Source organism: Anoplopoma fimbria, chromosome 5, assembly GCF_027596085.1.
Source record: "Anoplopoma fimbria isolate UVic2021 breed Golden Eagle Sablefish chromosome 5, Afim_UVic_2022, whole genome shotgun sequence".
Taxonomy (NCBI): Eukaryota; Metazoa; Chordata; class Actinopteri; order Perciformes; family Anoplopomatidae; genus Anoplopoma; species Anoplopoma fimbria.
The window spans coordinates 6,332,654-6,347,266 of record NC_072453.1 but is presented as its reverse complement, the minus strand read 5'-3'; the positions used below and the strand labels follow the sequence as shown (position 1 = coordinate 6,347,266).

The 14,613-nt window shown below is 41.3% G+C and overlaps 3 protein-coding genes across 5 annotated transcripts; 1 reads left to right on the top strand and 2 right to left on the bottom strand.

The window, feature by feature from the left end:
* Positions 1–1,874: 1,874 nt before the first annotated feature.
* anks3 (ankyrin repeat and sterile alpha motif domain containing 3) lies at positions 1,875–8,154 on the bottom strand. Of its 3 annotated transcripts, none has more exons than XM_054599094.1 (16): positions 8,117–8,154; positions 7,112–7,327; positions 6,339–6,537; positions 5,500–5,621; positions 5,335–5,416; positions 5,113–5,230; positions 4,841–4,990; positions 4,373–4,498; positions 4,139–4,254; positions 3,883–4,047; positions 3,640–3,764; positions 3,416–3,557; positions 3,031–3,304; positions 2,871–2,942; positions 2,685–2,776; positions 1,875–2,574 (listed from the first exon to the last, which is right to left on the bottom strand). In XM_054599094.1, the coding sequence occupies exons 2-15, from the start codon at positions 7,276–7,278 to the stop codon at positions 2,694–2,696; spliced, it is 1,941 nt and encodes a 646-aa protein (XP_054455069.1). In that variant the 5' UTR covers positions 7,279–7,327; positions 8,117–8,154; the 3' UTR covers positions 1,875–2,574; positions 2,685–2,693. The 3 variants fall into 3 exon arrangements, with proteins under 3 accessions (XP_054455069.1, XP_054455072.1, XP_054455070.1); XM_054599097.1 differs by having other exon boundaries at positions 2,871–2,939; XM_054599095.1 differs by having other exon boundaries at positions 7,112–7,309; positions 8,117–8,151.
* An 840-nt stretch (positions 8,155–8,994) lies between these two features.
* Positions 8,995–10,955, bottom strand: c5h8orf33 (chromosome 5 C8orf33 homolog). The gene is made up of 5 exons (XM_054599337.1): positions 10,765–10,955; positions 9,971–10,422; positions 9,795–9,885; positions 9,456–9,602; positions 8,995–9,338 (listed from the first exon to the last, which is right to left on the bottom strand). The coding sequence occupies exons 1-5, from the start codon at positions 10,790–10,792 to the stop codon at positions 9,130–9,132; spliced, it is 927 nt and encodes a 308-aa protein (XP_054455312.1). The 5' UTR covers positions 10,793–10,955; the 3' UTR covers positions 8,995–9,129.
* A 1,737-nt stretch (positions 10,956–12,692) lies between these two features.
* On the top strand, positions 12,693–14,555 carry h3f3d (H3 histone, family 3D). Its single transcript, XM_054598837.1, has 4 exons — positions 12,693–12,790; positions 13,543–13,685; positions 13,852–14,005; positions 14,096–14,555. Exons 2-4 carry the CDS (start codon positions 13,558–13,560, stop codon positions 14,222–14,224), a joined length of 411 nt encoding a protein of 136 aa, XP_054454812.1. The 5' UTR covers positions 12,693–12,790; positions 13,543–13,557; the 3' UTR covers positions 14,225–14,555.
* The last annotated feature ends 58 nt before the right edge of the window (positions 14,556–14,613 follow it).

The following is a 14,613-nucleotide window of genomic DNA, read 5'->3' as shown; positions in this document are numbered from 1 at the left end:
ATCCTGGACCAGTGACGTCTCTTTTGTCAACTACATTTAACAGAAAAAACTTTACATCTCTTCAGCGTATACTTAACTTTTCTGATGAATCACAGTCGATGTAGCCTTAAGATATGAAGCCCAAAGCATGTTCAAATGACCTGGATTCATCCAGCTGCACAGCTTCACACCTGGCTGCGGCCCATTGCATCTAGTTTTCTACTCTTGAGTGCTGAGCAGTTCCAGTGGAGCAGTCAGGATAAAAAGTTTTGCTTGAGGGTACCTTACTGAGAGGAAAGAACAACTACTTATTCATTTTCCTCAACCGCACTTTACTCTCTTGGGCCCAGAAATCCCAACTGGCAACCCGCCAACCTTTCTCGCCTCAAATCCACCAGCTAGACACAATGTGCGCTGCTTGTCATAGTTTGTATAGCTCACTACCGGTGAGATACACAACAGATAAATGTGGAAGCCAACGGAGACGACCTCTGTCCAGATAAACCTCAACAGCTTTGTCAAGTCAATTAACACTGAGAGATGAAGAATATTATATCAGTCCAGTCTAAATTTGAAACACTGTCTTTATTTGGGCACATTTACATTCTGGATGCTGCTCAGCAACACAAGTGTGTGTCCTCCACTCTGTTGTCCTAGCTGGTACAGTAATCATCATCATCATCTCTGTTAGTTTCCCATCTGTCCCATTAATAGATCTCAAGTTGTCCTGTTAATCATGGGGGCCAGAGCAGTGATGTCTGAGATGGGCGGAGTCTGAGTTAATTTAATAAACCTGCAGGCTTGAGGCTGGTGTATCAGCTGCTAAAGCTAAACTCAGCCAACACCCATATCGTGCCAAAGATGTTAACTGAGCAGCTATTACTGTCAACACATTGTTTCACCGCCAAGGCCCCGGGCACAGAAGAGGGTTTTCACTTTTTACTCTGAGAGGACATCCCAACCATCAGGAGGGAAATCCCTGACCCAAGAGGCTCAGTCTGCACAGAACTGCCCTGTAATTTTAGCCAATTAAAAACTGACCACATCAATAGAATCAGACGACTCTAAGCCACTTGATTAGATTAGAGACATCAGGACATTAAGTCCAAGATTGAAGACAAGACAATAATAAGATCTAACAATAGAGTCTATAATCGTTTGTAAATGTCCCAATATACATTTCCTGAAGTCCAATGGAAAGCTCAATAGGAACCATGAATCCAATTTAAAGGAGGTTTAATAAGAAGTAAAAAAGAAACCACTGACAAATGTTCAACAGAGCCGTAGTGTTAATGATTAATTAATTTATGATGCACAAACTTTGAGCATTGTGAATTCATCTCATCACCACAAATTGGCAAAGTCATAAATAATTCTGCAGTTTTCAGCTGCTTCTCAAAAAGTAAAATTTAACAGAATTACAAATTTAAGTCTCAAAGAAAATCAAGTTTTCCAGGTGTTCTTTCACCATTATTTATGCTGTCCTTATGCATGCTTTAGACTACATGTTACTGTTATTTGACCTCTGAAAACTTTATTCTACTGATCATGGAATCTCTCCCAAAAAGACTAGGTTGCATTTATATATATATATTTCTATTTACTGTTAGGATCAATTTGTCCACAATGTGTGAACAACCACACATTGTTTCACCTGGCTCTGCTAACACAAATACTGGACCTCAAATACATTTGCAAACATACTCTTCAAGCTGTCATGAAATAAGCGTGTTAGTGAAATAATCTGTTTGCAGAAGAAAATATGAAGCAAAGAAATAGCAACAGTTGTCTTTCTTACAGGGATTTGCGGCTCCAACATTATTTTATGTTGAAAAACATTGAAATTATAAATAAAATTAAACTTTAAAGAAATTAAGTGTCCACACTCAACTTCCAGGAAACAAGGCTTTAATACAACCAAGACTATCTGGCATTTGTAAGATATGGGAGAATTTTTGGGTAAAATGGATCACATTTAGGTATTATGTTAAAAGTGAATCTGAATGATATACTAACCACTTCATTGCACCATTGACAAATCTGTTTTAACATAATGTATTGCTGTAAATGTAAATTGCAGATTTCACACATTTCTCCTAAATGCATTCAGCAGGACATTATTTTCAAACAGCATACAAATAAGATGTCATTCCAATAACTCTGCAGAATGTCTTTTTACTGTGACTCCTCTTCGGCTTGTGGCACAAACATAATTTTAACCACATTTCATACAGGAAGAGAGTACAGTTTTTCTAGAAACATTTCACAGTATGACAGCCTCTGATGCACGATCAGTCCCCTTCACTCTCAACACAGCTACTGGAGTCCAGCATACACCAGGACAGGCGTGTGAGGGTCAGGTACCCTTCCTTCATGTTTGTCATTTCACTGCAGTAGCTGCCATCACCCTTGACCTAGTCCACATCTGGCGAGCTCTGGTCCATCAGCCAATCCGGGAGGAGCAGCAGGTCATTTGTTTCACTCCCTGAGGCGCTCTGGTCCGGCAGGGCAGGCCCCGTCTTTGGCCTCCTCTCATTTCAGTGAGTAGTTCAGGGTGGTAAGATCACCCTCCGTCAAATATTGGCAAAAAGCCTCCTTAAAATACAAGAAAAAGAAAAAATATATATTTTCTCTTGATTTATCAGCACTAGAACTCTTTTAGCACTTGTTGTGTTCATCCAATGAAATTTGGAAAAAGTACTCACCTGTAAACGTTAAGGCTGTTCCCAGCTATCAGATACTTTTTCGGGGGCACTCAGTCGCCTCAGACTGTGAAGCACAGTTTGCAGGGTCCCCGCTGTAATGATGAAACGAGCAGAAAACAGGATTAGCATTAAAACACTACTGATGACACAAAACCACATGAATCACTGAGCATTACACCATCTTACCCAGATCTTCTTCATAGGAAGCAAACTTATTTTGTAACTCTGCAACACTGGAGCGTGTAAAGCCCTCCACTGCTGCAATGAAAAGTAGAATCATTTATTTATTAAATATCAAATCACAAAATGCAAAAGGAGTTATCCAGCACAGGCCGCCTCAACTCACTTTTAACACCGTGGTCATCTTTCGTTTCATCTTCCACGGCAGTATGTGAGCTGCTTTTCCCGTCAGCAGTGAAACAGGAGAGCAGTTCAGCGCTGCAGGCCCTAGACTTTGCCAGTGTTGCGCTCATGTCCTGAGCAAGCCGGTGGTTCTCCACCAGCTCCTCATGAACCCTCCTCCATGCCATCTTGTCCTCCATCAGACATCCCTCCATCACTGTACGCAGCTCCTTCTCCTGAGACACTTGGCTCCGAAGGCTATCCGCCTCCTCACAGTGCTAGACGAGGAGAAAGTTAGTTTAACGTGGGTAAAAAAAAAAATTCAGTTGGGTCAAGAAATGTGAAAAAATGTGTAAGGCAGTTAAAGTGAGTGTTTGTATTTTTGTTACTTTGTGTAGCTGAATGGCCATCTCCTGCATCTCTGCTTCGAGCTGGTCAGCATAAGCCTGTTCCAGAGCATCGCTGGGTGGTCGAGCACTGCTGTGCCATCTTGCTATAGCCGAGGTCATCTTGCGCTTGGGTCCAAACAATCTGGAGTGCAAGAACGGATTCAGCATTTCTTGAGAAAACAAAGGCTGTGTGTTCTGGAGTTAATGTAAAAAGAGTCTCTTACGTGATCCCTATTTCTTTGAGGTCATTTTCAGTCAAGGTGAGAAATATCCGCAGGTCAATGTCTTGCTCTTCAAGGACGGGGAGATACTTAGAAAAGCCAATTTGTTCCAAGAACTCGGCCAGATCCTACAGAAAGAGGAGATTTTAGACCCAAGACGGACCAGAATAGACTGACCATGAACACACCCACACCATCAGGGGTCAAATTACGAATACATCAGAAAGTAAGCAAACAAAGACATGCCTTTGGACCAGTGTAGGAGGGTGGAAGACCAATATGTGAGAGCAGCCCACAGTTCCCTTTACCACTTGAGTGAGCTGCATCGTTGCTTCCATGCCGACTCTTGCCTTTTGAGTAATGGCCCTTATTTACTCGGCGAGAGCTGCTCTTTTTGCACTGGTCAGAGTCCTGGTGGAGAAAAGAACACTGTGTCACAGAGAAATCTAAATACAATCTGGTGTTTGACTGTAAAGCGAATTGGCTGTGCTCTTGCGTTCACCTCGTTACTCTCCACTGAGCCTTCCCAGTTGAGGCCAATCACTTGAGGCAGGCCTTCGCTGCTGCTACTGCTGCTCCTCATGGTGGGCATGTCGTTTTCAAAGAATGGACTGTCATCTGTGGGGGTATAATAAAATATTGGATTGCTATGGCAGACACCCGGTATAGCACATTGTAGTATTTCTTCCGGTGCCTTTCTTCAGATGTCACAACATTGTCATTGTGTGCCTCTCACCTCTGCTGCTATTGCTCTGGCCGTCCAGCTCATTTATGGGTGAGGTCACGTCACGATAGCAGATATCCTCACTTTTTTCACCAATATCACGAAATGTCATGTTGCTAGGCGGCGCTGCAGGAGGCTCTGTGAGGAGAACAAGCAGTATTAACAAACTGACTATATTTATGAATGGCAGTATGCTGAGAGTGATTGAAAACTGACTTATTTGTTTCATATAGAGATTCCTAATTTTTGTCACATTTTGTAATAAAATCTCAATTTATGGAGTTTTTCAGCATTCAAGGAAAAACTATCCACTATACACAAAGTAGATGACGTGTCAGTCAACCTACTTTTTTTATGCACAGACTGATTGTATTTCCCTTTTTAAAAACCTTTGTGTAATTTGACTTAACAACTAGATACTCTTAACATGTGACTGGTAAGGAAACAAGTTGGCAGACAGGATATCTTATGTGACGCTACCACACTGTTTGCTGGTGCCTCCTACTCGGAACTTGGCAATGGCCTGGGGCCCATCGTGGATGCTAACGCCTTTAGCTCGGTTCCGACTTGGCCTTATCCGCGGGGGTGCGCTGTCCGAGTCCTCGGAGGAGCTCAGGTCTTCAAAATGTCCTGACGAGTTGGAGCACGCAGAGAAAATCAATCATCAAAATCAATGAGTATATAAAAGATAGAAAGGATAACATATTTAGTATAAATAAGCAATGAGGAGCTTTATCCGTTTCAAGAAGTACCTGGTTTGGTCCTTGGAGAACGTGAGTCAATGAGGCTGACAAGTTTGGTATAGCCGTATACCATGGCTAGGGCACGGGCCGTCTCTCCTTTATTGTTACGGTCATCCACTTTAACTTTCTGTAAATCATTAAAACAAGGCACATGTCATGAGCATAATGCATTATCTTCTTTGTGCAATTCCACCACCCATCCTCAGCGGTGTGCAAATGTAACCTACTCACATGATCAAGCAGGTACTGAACAATGATTTCATGTCCTGAAGCAGCAGCCTCCATCAGGGTAGTGAAACCAGACCCTGGCTCCCTGTAGATGAAAGAAGAAGTAATGACAAACTCTTGTCTGAAATGCTGGAGTGTTGCAGTGCTTTTGGGATGAATGACACTCACTTGACATTGGCATCAGCATTGTTATCCAGCAGGAACCGGACCATCTGCTGGTGGCCTGTGCTTGTGCAGTGGAACAGAGCGGTCCAGCCTCGAGAGTCCTTCAGCTCCAACTGGGCACCTTGCTTTTGTGGTAAGAAAAACAAGAAGCCTTTCATACTCTGAATAACATTGTGTTAAATAAGAGAGCCTCAAATCCAACAGCTTATCAAGAAAATAATTTTAAAAAACATTCCTTCCATCCTTATGAAAGAAAAACACTTAAATTCAACCTTAGATTTCTGATGCTGAAACTTCATCTTGTGAATTTTCTGTTTTAAAGAAAGATCATTTAAAATACAATGCCCATTCTGTGGTTTATACCAGATCTGGCCTTAAAGTGCTCCTACGGACATATATCATTTTGTATTGAACCTTATTGTGCCATCGTTACCAACAAGTGGCTTTTATTTACATGATGCTGGATATTAATCCAACCCTATTTTAGAGGACCATACTGGTGGCTTTGCATGATTTATTCCATTAACTATAAATCAATTAGCTTTACACGACTGTGTTCACAATTTCGTAAAGGACTAGTTCAGAAGATGAAACCTCCCTTATTGAACATTTAAAGCCACCATCTGGGTTTTGAGAATAACCTGCCGTTGAAAAGGCATTTAGGACGATGGTATAAATGCAATGCTTGTCAGCATCAAACCATCCATCACTCTGCATGGTTTCATTTTGTCACTGTGAAGTGTGAACATGCTGCATGGTAATTTTGCCTTAATGAATAAAACTTATAAACACACCAACATTGCATGGCATGAACTGTTACTGTCTGAAAGCTTTTTTTGTACCTGAAGCAGAAAGTATGCGATACTTTCATTCCCACAGCTCGCCGCCAGCATCAAGGGGGTTAATCCTTTGGCAGTGGTAGCATTTACATTCACACCCGCCTCCAACAGGAGATTTGCGATGTTGTCATGGCCGATGTAAGATGCATACATCAGCGGGGTCCATCCTCCGATGTTCTTGCCATTCAGGTCCACCTCACGTCTGAAAGGACACAAGATCATTGTTGTGAAGAGCAGCTGGGGGAACAGTAAATGATCAGAGCCTAAATAGGGATTGAGTTCAGGTGTGAGTCCTTTAGCATTACCTACAGCAGAACCCTGGGCTTCACTACCACTATCAAAAATCTGATTTCCTTGTTCTTAGTTCCTTTATGTTTACGGTACCTTGATCTGCAAATTTCCCCGCTGTGGTACTTATAAAGGATTATCTTATACTGGAGTTATTTATGTTAACTTAGAAAGATGTACATCATGTTAATTGTACAGTTATCGGGTAGCCAGATATTTGCTCCCTATGTATTCAATTAAATGTATTGTGATAATACATGGTACATATTTTCTGTTTGGATAAACTAGCATTGTTTGTGCCAGCCCTACCTGCCCTCCCACCTGTCTGTGTCTACAAAAAATAAATAAAATCACAATTGAAGTGGACTCTTCTGGTGTCTCATTGTGCCTGACTGAATATTCAGAAATCATGGTTATCAATGCACATTGATAAGGCTGTAGGTGAAACAAACACATCTGGTGATAGCATTATATTTTTAAACACCCACTTTTTGATACACTCTGCCACCACGTCGTACTGGCCGATGGAGCAGGCAGTGTGGAGGTCCAGAGGAACGTCCAGCTCCTCAAGTCGCAACAGGGAGTCACCCAGCCACAGGGAGAGGCTGGCACCCAGTTGCTCTGATTCGCTGGCTTCGTCACTTAGCTCAGACATTTTCTACCTCTTCACTTGTCCCTCCACACACCTGGAAACAGAGGTGGCCCTGAGAATGAGCACCAACATTGGAGATGAAAGGTTTAATTTGTGATAAATATACAAACAAACCATATATGTCCCTGAGTTTCTCTCTTGGGAAGAACAATCCAAATAACCATTTCAACTTGATAAATCCCATCTTGTATTTTCTGAACTATGTTTTATGCATTCCTCCTTCTGTCCCACACAGCCCTGTCATCTGGAAACAGTGATATTTCCATATCCATTGGCCCGTTTACAAATGTATCATTAATTATAACAGAAAATAAAGTAGATCTCCACAGAGGTGTTTATTTTCTACATGTTAATTTGATAATTCTGACACTATTTTACATGAATAGTTCCTCCACTTAGAAAGTCCATAATCCAATGGACATTTCCAACTCTTCTCTCCGTAACATGTCATAAACCTTTTTCAACATGAAACAGCCACTAGTCTCGCTTCCTTCCAGCTCACTGGGATTTTCCCCAATCTCCCAATCATGATACTTTACTAAATAAGAGCAGTAACTTATTTAGCCCCTCCATACCTTACTTAATAGTAATTGTTTCATCATGTAACGTTCACATAGTTCATCTTTCCCTCGTCAGTGTTGAATCCTCAATGCTGCTCTCTACTTGGTGCCTTTTCCTAGCTCGAGCTTCCAACCTTTCTCTTCAGCTAGTTCAATGTTAGCCTCCGGTATGAACTACTGCACACCTTCCTAACAATCTACAGATACAACAACATCCCCTGATAAGACTAAACGAACCAATATGTCGCAATATAGGCGAATAGCGAGAGTTAAACACTTACAGTCAACAGGTACCGTTAGTTGGTTTTTTCTTTACGGCTGACACTTTTTTGTTTTGTGTGTCACCCTCAATACTGCTCGTGTTGAATCACCCCCCGCCTTTCCTGTTTCAATGGTGCCGTTCCTGTTTCACTTTTTTGAGCAGGGAATGCACTAATTTATAGTAATGACTGGCTCGTTTATTATTATTAAACTCTTTGAATTGATCTCTAGGAAAATTATTGAGTTTGTGCGTGCCAAATAATTTTTTTGTCCATAGGCACTGTCTCCCAACCAGGGGGTAAAGGATTAACAGATCCCTAAAAAAAAAAAAATCTGAGTCAGCAGATCAGGGATAAGAGAAACTGAAATCTGTTACTATTTTATCTCTATTTTCCAGGTTTTCATTTATTGTAAACAAAGGGGTGTTTAAAATACTGGACATTTTCAACCTCCTCTTGCCTCCAAAAGTCTTTCAAATGAAACATTTAGAAAATGACAATCCCACTTTTGGTTGGACAATCTGGACAGCTTAATTTCGATAACTACAGCATGGTACTGTCATGCTATGATTAAGTGACTGTTTACAAAACATATTATTTCCTCAACTAATAAATGTATTTGGGGATGATGTGATAAAAAGAAATGTTTGTATTCAGACTGCCACTTACTTACTACACCTTTCAGAGGTTTGACAGGTATACAAGCAATAATTACCAAGCAACTTTGTATAAACGCTCTGACCCTCACCTAACAACACACCTGTAGATTGACCTGACATCAATATAGCATCTGCTCCTGAGGGAAAACTTTATCATTTCACACATACATACACACACACACATTTAAAAAATACAATGCATACCAAAATTATAAAAAAAAACTTTATTTAGATATTCAGTACAAGCAGTCAGCAATGGAAAAGTTTGAATGTGTGATTTTAAGTGTTATGATTGTTTTTCTCCTATTATCTCCAATGCAGCCCACAGTCACAGTTCAACATGACGTTTGGGGAAACGTGTCTCCAGGGTGCAAATCAGAGAAAATTGAAGTGAAACTCCTCCTTTGATGGTGTAAAAACAAAAGCTGACGTCTCCTCCTGCGTTTGTCCTTTCAGGTCTGTATCCTGGGCAGTATCCCGGTTCTCCTCTGGGGCTTTTGTCTGCTTTTTGACCTCAGCTCTTCGGTGGAAAGATGACTTCTTTGGAGAATTGGAAACAACTTTGACCTGAGCTGATGCAATTTCTGTAGGGATTGGAGAAATCTTTCTATTAACAGCACTTCGACCTAATTTAAAAGTTCTTTCTCAGTTCATTAGTTATTTTTACTGGACAAATCACTCTACTGCTACATTCCACTCACCACTCTGAATGAGTTTGTGCTGCTTGCTCTTCTCCTCGTCCATTTTTTTCCTGTAATCTCCGGTCATGGCTCTCATCACCTGCCTCTTCTTGGCCAGAGGAGCTTTTGAGCTTCGTAGAGTTTTCAGGGCACGAGAGGTTTCCTCTTCTGCAGGGAGAAAATATGGTATTAACATGTGTGCTGTATCTAGATACGCTATACAAACGCGTTTACCTCCCTTTGTAATACTACAGTACACTCCATTTATGTTCACGTGTACCTCAGCACATGGTCTGAGTAATAATATTCCAAACATATTTTGTTTTGACTGGTCAATGATGTGGAAGGTAAATGTCATACTCTGTTTTGGTGTACTCTTCAGGGACCCCATTCCCAATTCCAGCTGCTCGATGCACCAGTCCAGCTGTCTGTTCAGCTGCTCCTCTGCACTCTGAAACACACATTCAGACATCAAATCAACCAATCAACTTGAACCTGCTATGATTACTGTAAAAAAAAAAGAAGTTCATACTGACCCCCTCTGCCGCCTCGCTGCCTTGACTCCCCTCAGCTGAACTTGGCGTCTGCTGTGCATCAGCGCTATCTGAGAGGTTTTTCTTTCCAGATTTCTTCTTCTTCTTCTTTGCTTTTGATTGCACTGATGGCTCAGGTGGAGAGTTAACCTCCTGCAGTGGGGAAGGCTTTTCCTCTTGGACACATTGTTTGTTGGTGGGAGAGGAAATGTCTTGGGTCTCTGTTGTCTCCATGTCTTCAACAGGAGAAATTTGAAAGTCGAAGGCAAAAGCAGAGCCTTGTCCTGTTGAGGATATCTGGCTCGCTCCTGGTTCGGTCCTGCTGACTGATGGAGATGTTTCCTCCTGAAGTGCTGGAGAGTTGTCAAGGAGGAAGTTGAATCTAAAAGGGTTGTCACTGCGAGTCTCAGCTCTGTCGTCAACAGGACCAGAGGTGTTTGACTTCGGTTCAATATCTGTTGAATTAACATATACACACAAATAATAATCAGAATAATAACTTCTGGGGGCATTGACTTTGGAAAGCATTAATAACCGCAAATAGTATTATATCTTTAATTTTAACAGACACACAAACATGCATAAAATGATCTAATGTCATTGAAAACATTAACAGCCCACACCTGATCGAGGTAATTTCAGTTAAATAAAATTAGGAACAAATTTTCTGACAACTACTCAAAAGGATTTAAATACACAATTTATTTCTAAAATGCGGCCTACAGTAGACCACACACGTGCATACAGCAATGCTCGTAGGGATGCATTTAGCTTATGCTGAGTAAGATTTGATGTACCTATAAACAGCAGCCTTTCCTCTGCCATACTATTACTTCCAGTGTTGCAGGTTTCATTTGAAAGACGCCCGTTAGACTAAACTATTAAGCTCGACGCTTCAGGAATATAGACTTGCTCAGTCGCATGCTAAAGTTTTAAGACAACATTTGTGAACTACTTCTATTTTCTGTTCGGTGTGTTTGCGTTCAGAAAACTCACCATCGGTGTCACCTGAGAATAATTCCGACTGGTGATATTTCCCCAACGATTGTGGTTCCGCTTTGTGCTGTTCTCGTGACAGTTAGTTGAGTGAGTGGATTGACAAAAACAACGTTTTAATAACTAAACACTAAAAGATACATACGCAGACCTTTACAGACTGATTTGATGATTTCTTAGATGAAGAATAAAGACACGGAAAATGGGTGAATAAGGATAAAAGACACCACGGATAACTTGCAAAACATTTTTAAAATAAGGCTTAATGTCTAGCTATTTAACTTTGACAGCCTGAAAAACAACATAAAAAAATTAAGGTACAAAAGAATATATGAAGAAATGAAAGTTTACAAACGAAACAGTGTGAAGCAATATATAGATGACAACAGTAAACTAGATCAATTCATTTGCAGTCATAAACAGGCTGTAAACACTGTATGATAATAAAGAAGACTTGAGAGTAACAGGATAAGGTAATCTTAAAATGACAATGAAACAAGCGGAATTTGTCAATAGGATGTTGATGGCTTGCTGCTCTCTGTATCAGCTTACTCCTGAACCCTCCTCTTTGAACAGGCACAAAGGATCAGATTGTTTGTGTCAGTCTGTTGCTTAGGCTTGACCACTGTCCGGGGGGTTGCCAAACAGATGTTAAACCTAGAAAGCAGTGGGGACACCTGCAATGTATGATATTCACAGAATGATCCATCCAGGCTCTGTCATCAGAATCAGAAGTGTTTTTTCTCAACCATTTGTGTAAATACAGACATTTTTTTTTACGCTGCTCATGCTACGTTAAGAGTACAATGCCTGCTTGGTATCAATAATAAAAAAATCTATATTTTATTTAATTTCTTCTTTTTGTTGCTCTCTCTGTTTTCATTTCAGATTATTGCCAAATGTAGTGTTATGGACTCAAAACAGTTGGTTTGTGATAGAAGCTGAGGGTGTTCAAGTGCATCCTCAACAGAGTATCCCCTGTGATGTGTGTTTTATCACCTGCCATTCACCACGTATGTTTTTCCCAAATCCATTATTGAAGTTTACTCTTTTGTACACAGCATTCATATCTGTTGTTTTTCATATGGCACCATTGTTCCATTTTAAGAAAGGGATTTGATCTCGATGAGCACCATTCATTATTATCATATTCCTTTATTGATCCCCATGGGGGAAATTCGAGTGTTGCAGCAGCTCAACTACACAGACACAGACAATAAATACACATACTATACTATACAACTACACAGACAATAAATACACATACTATACAACTACACAGACAATAAATACACATACTATACAACTATACAACAATAAATACACATACTATACTATACAACTACACAGACAATAAATACACATACTATACAACTACACAGACAATAAATACACATACTATACAGCTACACAGACACAGACAATAAATACACATACTATACAACAAAATAAAGATAGAAGAGATTAAGAGATTGATCAATCCTACAGATGTAACACCAAAAGCAAATTAAAAAAACTGTCTGGATTAAGTAGAAGCAGTTTCCGGTTGATGAATGAACAACAACATGTTGACACATGTCCCACAGACTGCCCTTCACTATGCGTGCATCATTCTGATTAAATACAGAGGCAGTGACCGTCCTCATTCCCTCCGCCAATCACATTCCGTCAGGGATTTGAGTTTGGACCAATCCTGTTGGTTTGGGGGCGGGGTTTAAAGTGCCGCTCCTCTCGGACTATAAATACCACCTCCTTCTCCGTCCGCTTAATATTGAAGACTGACGTGCGAAGTGACAACACCGACTCACCGGAAAACAAACACAAAAGGTAACGCGAGCGCGACAACTATTTTATTGTGTTTTTCCTACAATTGGTGTTGATTGCTTTAAACTATATCGAGTTATTTGAATTTCCAGGTCGTTAGAAACGTTTATAAACGGCCCGACCGGCGGTTATCGCCCGTCTCTTGGCAACAAAACAGAGCGCGCCATAGCAGCAGGCTAACGTCAACGGTTTGGCGACATTTTAAATACTACGAACAAACCGCTTAAGAAACACGTGTTGTGACAATTAAGCTCCCGGCTAAGGCTCACTGTGAGTGGGCCGGGAGGTCTGCCGTGTCTGTACACACTGGTATTCTTCAGCCTGACCGGTATCTATAGCTAGCTGGCGCCATTTTGCAGCGGTCGATGCTTTAAATCTACTAACGACGGCAGAGAAACGTGTGTGTGTCCCGGGGCTTAATGGTGGCGCTGGTGTTGTTTAGTTTAAACCTTTGTGTCCACAGGAGCCACGCTGTCTGCTGAGCAACGCGCGTCCCCTGGCAAACCAGCTGTCACACACACACAACATAAGTTTGCTCATAAGTAAAGTAAACACTGATTATTAGTCTGTGAATGCTGAATGTGTTTTATTCTGAACGGAGAAGTAGCGACGGTCAGAGTGTCAACAAGGAAGTCGTTGCGGTGATGGAGCAGTGAGGCGACCCTGTGATGGTTTCAATGCCGAGGAAATGAGATACTTTTTGAAATTTAATTTTCATTGTTGGTCTGATCTTTTTGTTTTGTTTCTGTTTCCAGACCTGCAGTTGAAGTATGGCTCGTACCAAGCAGACCGCTCGTAAGTCCACCGGAGGAAAGGCGCCCAGGAAGCAGCTGGCCACCAAGGCAGCGAGGAAAAGCGCGCCATCTACGGGCGGAGTGAAGAAGCCCCACAGATACAGGTGACTACACATGTTCATAAAGGCTTAGGTTGGTGTTAGTGGTTGAGTTAGAAAGGCCATTCAGTCTGCTGTCACTACAACTAGGACTGAGGCAACTAATGAAACTACAACAGTGAGCGTTGTGGTTGTTTGGGGTCCTAATGCATCACATCTTTTGTTGTTTCAGGCCTGGAACTGTTGCTCTGCGTGAGATCCGTCGTTACCAGAAGTCTACTGAGCTGCTCATCAGGAAGCTGCCTTTCCAGCGCCTTGTGAGAGAAATCGCTCAAGATTTCAAGACAGATCTGCGTTTCCAGAGTGCAGCTATTGGGGCTCTGCAGGTGAGATGGCATTCATTGTTTTTTTGTCTTTTTCAGGGGCTACACTCACTGGTTCAAGGTATAATTTTTGCATTTCTTTTCTCCCTGTAGGAAGCCAGTGAGGCGTACTTGGTTGGACTGTTTGAGGACACCAACCTGTGTGCCATTCACGCAAAGAGGGTCACAATCATGCCCAAGGACATTCAGCTGGCCAGGCGAATTCGAGGAGAGCGTGCATAAATGATCAATTGGATTTTATCTTTTTAGTAGGGGGTGGGTGGGTGGGTCGGACTGGGGTTTGTTTTGTTAATCTTGGAACTATTACCAGCATGTGTACCACCTAATTTGTCATGTGTAGTTTCAGGCATGTTTTCTTTTTGTACTTAATTTTACTCTTGACTGTCCTATTTACTGTAGCGTAGAGCTTCATTTCTGTAATTGCTGAAAAACAATACTCCACTGCCTTTCTCAGGTTTGCAAATCTATTTTAGAATCCGTACCATTTAATCCTGTGTGCATGTCATGGGATTGCTTGTTGTGCTGTAAATAAACTTTCCGCTACCTCAAAATAGATACTTAATTGATGTCTGAATACATTAATTTGGACCGGGGGGGTTCATATGTGGCGT